The sequence below is a fragment of the Opisthorchis viverrini genome (assembly GCF_000715545.1).
Source record: "Opisthorchis viverrini unplaced genomic scaffold opera_v5_25, whole genome shotgun sequence".
Classification (NCBI taxonomy): Eukaryota; Metazoa; Platyhelminthes; class Trematoda; order Opisthorchiida; family Opisthorchiidae; genus Opisthorchis; species Opisthorchis viverrini.
In genome coordinates this window covers 2,214,785-2,222,172 of record NW_008751681.1, presented here as the reverse complement: position 1 = coordinate 2,222,172, position 7,388 = coordinate 2,214,785, and the positions used below count along the sequence as shown (strand labels likewise).

At 45.5% G+C, this 7,388-nt stretch overlaps 1 protein-coding gene across 1 annotated transcript; it reads left to right on the top strand.

Annotated features, from left to right (window-relative positions):
• Positions 1-4,925: 4,925 nt before the first annotated feature.
• On the top strand, positions 4,926-5,404 carry T265_12940 (hypothetical protein; the record flags this gene model as incomplete). The annotated part of the gene is made up of 2 exons (XM_009166374.1): positions 4,926-5,042; positions 5,078-5,404. Coding segments are annotated over 2 exons (444 nt in total), but the record flags the coding sequence as incomplete, so codon positions are not given.
• Positions 5,405-7,388: the final 1,984 nt, after the last annotated feature.

Below are 7,388 nucleotides of genomic sequence, written 5' to 3'. Positions count from 1 at the left end.
CGCGTTTCGTAGTCCACGGATTTGAGGCCGGCAACAATTCTCGTAGCGGCTCGCTGGACTCGCTCAATGAGGGTGACGTCTTTCGTGCGTCCTGAGTAGACAACTTGGTTGGTGTATTCCAGGAGCGGTCTGACGTAGGCCCCTTAGAGTATTTGGAAGTCCATGCAAGTAATGCGGGAGAAGGTGCTTCGGAGCATCCGTAGAGTGGCGAATGCCTTTTGGACCGATGTCTCATGGTGCAATGAGAAGGACAAGTTTTTAGGAGACCTAGGTGCCCAAATCCTTTTGGGCATCTATCCTCATGATGTTTTCTGGTCCTTTCTCACAATGCATGACAAAGCCACTCGCTGAGTCTCCTTCAAATGACTTATGGATGCACTTTTCGTCATTCGGAGTAAGGTGCCTGTCCAACGACCACTGCTTGGCAGCGCTACATCCATTCGTTGACGTAGATCAGAAACAGCGGCGGTCCCAGAACGGAGCCTTGAGGAACTCCAATGGAGGCCGGCGCTGGAGAAGAGTAGGTCGAGTCTATTCTCACTCGGAATGATCTGTCTGGTAGGAACGCCTTGATCCAGTGAAGGATTTCCCCTTGATTCCCGTAAGAACCGAGTTAGTGGAGCAGCGGGACGTGTGGATAACTATCAAATGCTTTTGAGAAGTCGAAAAATATGGCATCCGATATGAGTCCTTCGTCCTTGGCTTGGGTTAAGCTGTCCATAAACACGAGCATGCTTGTCACGCAAGAACTGTTTGGGGGAAATCCGTGTTGAGCTGGAAGCTAACCTAAAATTCATCAACCACTCAGTACCAGATATGGGATTAGTTGCTAATTGGCGCGTCAACGGACACTTATATTATACCCCTTTATATACCGTTAATCAGGTTACACTCACCACCGGGAACATCAAGCTACACTAATTTCCTCAAATTCGGCCATCCTCTTTGGAGAAGCGAACAGCGTCCAACGCTCACAAATCGAGCCTACGACCTAACGGCCCTCCATCCTTATATTCACTGATCAAGTTCAACCTGCTTACGGTATCCGGAGTGGACTACTAACCCAGACAACACAGCTGAGCAAAGTTACGACAGTTGAACTCACTCTTCAAGCCATCGTTTTTCGTTGAGTCTATGATTTCTGCTAAGCTTCTGCCATGGGAATAATGACGTACATTGTTAGCAAAACCAAAGATCTATAGGTGACACCTAATTAACCTCATGTAACACACTGGTTTTGCGGTTGTGGAAAACACTCCGACGCTTACGAACGATTTGGCTATTCTTGAAGCACGTTATATAGGTTGAGTCCTCAATTGTCAATCAATATGACGTCCTGAATAGACCCAAACGATACATTTAGCTGAAAATAATTTCGAACTCTACGACTCAAATTTGCGGACCATTTCAGGCTGGAAGGTTTAATTCAGTTTCTGACACAATGTTTGAGAAGAGCAGGGGGTGTACATACATGTAGGCATGTACAGATGGCACATTTCGGTGATCCCGCCGTTAAAGTAAAGGAGAGAGTTGTATTGCAAACTTCTGCAAAACCCGGTGTGCTTCATGTCCTGCCAAATTTTTATTCTCGATAAATTTTGTTTCGAAAGCAGCTGTGAAAAACATCAGTCGACTGAAATTTCGAATATATGGCCATTAGAAGTATGAACGTGATATGAAGCGTGTCATCTGTTTGGAGACGGATTGAATTTTGGAAGCAGAGTTCTCTTGTTTTTTTATCAGCTGGTTGTTGATCTGTTCGCTGGTAATTGATCTCGTTCCTAATAGCCACCTTGCAGTGGAGTGCTCTGGTTGAGAGCTTCCCTCGTGCTTGTTTTATATACCGTTTGTCGCAGTCTTTGAACTGGATCCCGTATATGACATTGTTCATCATCATTGAATCTACTTTCCCTTGATAATGTCCCCCACAAAGTGTTAACAGGTTTGTAAGTGACCTTCGTATTGTGCAGAGGCGTGGCTTCATCAAGTTTCGCCCCGCTTTTCACATAAAGCAGCAACAATCCTTAACACAGCACCACGAGATTAACTTCGGCGTACGTCTAACAGATAACTGAAAAAAGGTTCGCATGCTAGCCACTCGGAGAGGCATTTCCCAAAAAATTAAATTAACCATCCGAAAGGCCGTTTAGTTTCATTTTCTCCAGAGTAACTTGATTCACAGTACTGAAAAAAGGTTCGCATGCTAGCCACTCTGAGAGGCGTTTCCAAAAAAATTAAATTAACCATCCGAAAGGCCATTTAGTTTCATTTTCTCCGGAGTAACTTGCTTCACAGGTCTATACCGGAGTTGTCTCCCCCACGAAGCGCATCGCCTTATGCTTCTGCATAATTTCTAAACGGACGACACCCTCATCTTCGGTCCGGATAAAAATTGAAAGTACTGAAGGCCTTGTCACTGATTAAAGGCAATCTTACAGGAAACCACCGGTTATATCCTGCCAGCAGGGGTTCTGAAGGCGGTAATTGGTGATGGGATTATATGATTGGAAGGATTTTTTGTAAAGTTTGTTGCAAAAATAACAGCAAGTTTGAGCAGGAAGAGAATATACATCACAGAATAACGTGGCTGCCAGACTGATCGATTTGAACGAGCGTGAAATGAAATATATTTGAAAGAGTTGTGTGCCCTCGTTCATGCCCAACTCAGCTTTTTGGCAGAAAAATTATAAAAGAGAATATCATAGGGTGGAGAAGTAGAAAATAGCTATCTATTTTTATGTGCCGCATGAGAACGTTGAGTTCGCGCGCTTAGACAAATATTACAGCCGCTGGAAGAACCGAATATAGAAGAAGCACTTGAGGTCAGTTTGGACTGGGCTGTGATGCAGATACAGTTCTGCTTTTAGATACGCGCGCGCTTAGACAAATATTACAGCCGCTGACGGAGAGTAATCAGGCTGGAAGAACCGAATATAGAAGTAGCACTTGAGGTCAGTTTGGACTAAGCTGTGATGCAGCTGCAGTTTTGCTCTTAGATACAACACGAGGAAGCACCTCCAGGTTCGTATGGACACCAAGATCCAGGGGGATAACTTGATAAGCGTGCGGCGTTGAACCGCGGGTTTGGTGGATGGCTACCACACTGTTCCCATAGAATGAAAGCTTGACTCCGTGGAAGTTTCCCTTTTCTATCCCCGCGTCAAGGAGCTTCTGATTTTCAATTGTTTAGTCGACCCGCACCATTCACATTGCCGCAGAGGTCGCCTCTTTCAACAGTGGCATATTAGTATGGTGTTTGTGTGTGAATGGAAGTAGTCTACCTAAGTGTGCGCGCTCGTGTCACGTTTGCTGAGTTTGTCACGACTTGATCCGTCGTGATTATCGTGCATTCACACCGCCCAACAGAATCACGAGACTTTCCTCGGAAAGGACGATCGCAACCCACATTCCGGGGTCTCGCTTGGTGTGCGAACCTTGACACTATACTGTACCGGTCAATGGCTGACTTGTTCAGTTGCTGACGTAACGAACATGGATAACAGGTTTGTTGCATAAGTTTGCTTAAGTTTGTGTGAATAGTATCGTGGACTTTTAAACCCAACTCCCGCTTTTGATATTTTGGTACGTCAAACCTGCATATGACCCTAATTTCCGCATCGGGAAACTTAACTCACTGTTTCCGTCGGGAAGTTAGTTGTGGCCTTTGGCTGAAAAGTGGGTCAATCAAAGTACTTCAGATGAACCCTCTCGAGGTCGACCATGATCCGGTAAATCTTACGTGGTTTGCTGCTAAAGACGTATTGTTATGGGATCCTTTTTGTTTGAATGGGTCTAATCGACCATGAAATCTGGTGACTACATGACCACCTGCTAAAGACGTATTGTTATGGGATCCTTTTTGTTTGAATGGGTCTAATCGACCATGAAATCTGGTGACTCCACACATGACCACTGCGCGGGGACAGCCTAATGAAAACTTAAGCCACGTTGCGGTCATGTCCTGATATACCAAACCCTCAAAAATAGTGAGCATGGCATCTTGCTCCGGATACTAATGATTCCAGATCAATGCTGGATTTAGCAGCCAGCTGGATGATGCAGGCCATTCAATGCGTCCACGACAAATAGACCCGAAAAACACTATAGATCTTAGTTGTGACCATGTTAGATTACTTTTGTAATATGGGAAGTCGGAAAGCTTCATTCAGGAACGAGTTCAACTCTGAAGAACGAAATGGTTCGTAAGTCTGAAGAGGGATAAACAGATATGGGTATACTGTGACAAATAGACCCGAAAAACACTATAGATCTTAGTTGTGACCATGTTAGATTACTTTTGTAATATGGGAAGTCGGAAAGCTTCATTCAGGAACGAGTTCAACTCTGAAGAACGAAATGGTTCGTAAGTCTGAAGAGGGATAAACAGATATGGGTATACTGTCTCAGCAGGCAGGATTACAATTGACCGCAAAGTAACATAATGCAGCCAATGGATTGCCAGCACATGGACATCGCCAAAGCTACATAAGTCCGGCAGAATGCGTCTGGGCACATTGGTCACATCGTCAACGAGAGTGGTCGACGAGAAATACAGCTTGCCGGATGAGATCGTGTACGATAGCACAGAGATCAGGTTCACAGAGATGTTGAATGATTCTCTGATATATAGGTCCAATAGAAGGCACTTTCTTGCATATCAACGAAGCCTACCATAAACCCTGCGATCTGCGTGACTAAGTTTCACTTAGGTGCTGTCACTAAGCCCTGAACTGGGCGAAACTGTGCCTAACCTAAGTGGACTGGTCTGACCTAGTCTACGTTCGCCCGCGCCGATTGAAGTTTCCGCAACGTGTTAATCCTTGGAAATGAACACGCTTTTGGCGCGCTGTAGCGCTCTACTAACTTCCACATTGACACTTTTGGCAGCTGTGATGTTCCTGTGTTTTTTATCTACCGCTTTCCAGAAGCCTTCCTATTCGGCGAAGTTGAGCGTTGGCCGTGTTGCGGTTGACAGTGCGAATGATTATTCCCAGTCGACAAATGCCAATAATGATCTTGGTCTAATAACAGTTGATTTAGAGGTAGGAAATGACATTCTGTGTCACCTCTCTTTCAGTCTTCTCTGGATCACCTTTTCAACTGGAATGTGAAACAATTATTTGTGTACCTGACTGCCGAATACCAAACTCCAGAAAATAGGGTTAACGAGGTAGTTCTGTGGGATAAGATCATCCAAAGGGGATCCAAAGCCAACCTCATGTATCGGAACATGAATTCAAAGTACTACTTCTGGGACGATGGCCATGGGTTACGTGGTAACCCAAATGTTACTCTGAAACTCTATGTGAACACAATTCCCAATGTGGGCTTATTGTCATTTTTGACCACCACAGGTTCCTTTACTTTTTCTTTCCCATCGACCTATACTAGTCGTCGTGGTTGATCTTTGACTGGCCTCTTATTTCTTACGTGTGTACCCTTTGAATTGAATGGTTTATAAATATATCACACCTCTTCCTTACTGTGGTCAACAACGTAGCGCAAGGGTTGTACTTGTGAGGGGTTCGGACTCCCGTTCATTCGCCCCATTTTGTTTATGCTACTCATTGGATCATGGGGTCTGCGTTGCCGCCTTCGTCCAGTAACTTAGTTGTCTATCATGGACCCGGAGTGCGGTCATGCGCATTCCCCTCGTTCGTGGAAAGTCCGGTAGCACATTAGTTAAGCAATATTCGGCTTTTTGTGTATTTCAGCTCTACCAAACCATTTATACGTCGTTTGTACTTTTACGGGTTTGGTCAGCTTTTTCAGTCGAGCTGTTTCAGGAAAGCCCTGAAGACAGCCACCTGTTTTCCACGATTGCCAGCCTGTTCCAGTGGAACCTTCCGTTTTGTCCACTGATGTCCACGCCTGAAAATGAGTCCAGAATGCACCAGAAATGGATGCACAAAGGCCGGTCATGTTCCACCCTTACTGGAGTGAATGGTCTCTCAGAGTGACGTCAGCCAGCATTAATCATTCGGATTGAAGGGGACGTCTAAGCATATGTCCCGCGCTATTCCGGCGGTTGTCAGTCCTGTTACTTTGTTTTGTCAGGTCTACGGAGACCACTTTGTTATTACTGCGAGGCCTGAAAGTGACTCGTGAGTTGTAGGTAGGTACTTCCGCGCACTGTCGCACATGCGCAAGTTCCACAGACCTTTTCCAGTACAATCTTGAACGTACCAATTCACCACCGTTACGATTTCTTTGTCAGGTTTTTTCGAAGTTTTTTGGTCTATAATATAAATGATACTTCTTCCTAAGTTCGAGGTAATGGTCTTGCCTAATGACTCACTGAAATGGATGAGCGTCCCAACCTGTGACACTTCTACCGTGACGAGTATTGAGGGTTGTCGCTTACCAGCACTTATATGACAGCCTGATTGTGGGTGATTTGGTTTAATCAATATTTCTACGCCCACTTCTTAATCGTGTAGGTGTTTTTTTACTTTTCTTTAGTCAGTTTGCATGTGAACGCTGAAAGTTTGCCTCATGAAAGTCGCAGGTGGTTGCAAGAGTTTCTATTCACCAACTGTGGAAGGGTCGACAGCAGTCAGTAGCCATTCCGTACAGTGGAGCTAGGTGTTTTTTGTTCGTGTATCTCGAGCTTTTCCAACCAACTTTCAAAGTGATGATCTTAACGGCACGGGATTTTTTCTCAGCTTCGTACTTGTTTGAGAAGATAATGGATTTAGGTAGTTCGTTGGTTAAAGGGCGTGATGCAGCCCAAGAGGTCCATAGTTTTAAATTAAACATGGTGTTCTGATTCCTCTTGCATATGTTTTGTCAAATTGGTACTACGCCATCCCTCTCAATTCCGCCAGGGCATGTGGCATCACCGTACGGATACCACAACTGATTGACGACCTTATTGTAGTGAGACGGCTTGCGCACCTCGTCAACCCATTCAGCCACACTGCATGGTGCAATCTAGTCAGTTTTTCAGCACACCAGGCGTGCATCGAACTGCAGCGGTCTCAGCTGCTACAGTTCCGTTAGCTGAGGATGAGGGAAATAAGGCAATGAAAGCCACTCGTTGGGGGCCGATGGACCAATCGATTCATCGGCGTCAAGTGTTTCTGTTTGTCCAGTGTGGCAGTGATGGAGAGCTGCGTAGTGGAGGCGATAGCTTTAATGCCACTGGCTCAGTGATACGACCATATCTATCAGGGTCACTAACCATTGGTTTGTCTCGTTCCGGGGTCCCCATCCGGGAAGACGGCATTTACCGACGCGAATAGGTTGAGTGGTTAGGTCTTTCGTGCTTCGTAGCCAGATCATGGACTGACCGCCCAAGGATCATTTCGTTCCGGCACAATGTTGAGTGGAGAGCGCTCTGCTAGGCAAACGACCATCTGATGTAGGAAACACATGGCCTAACTAGC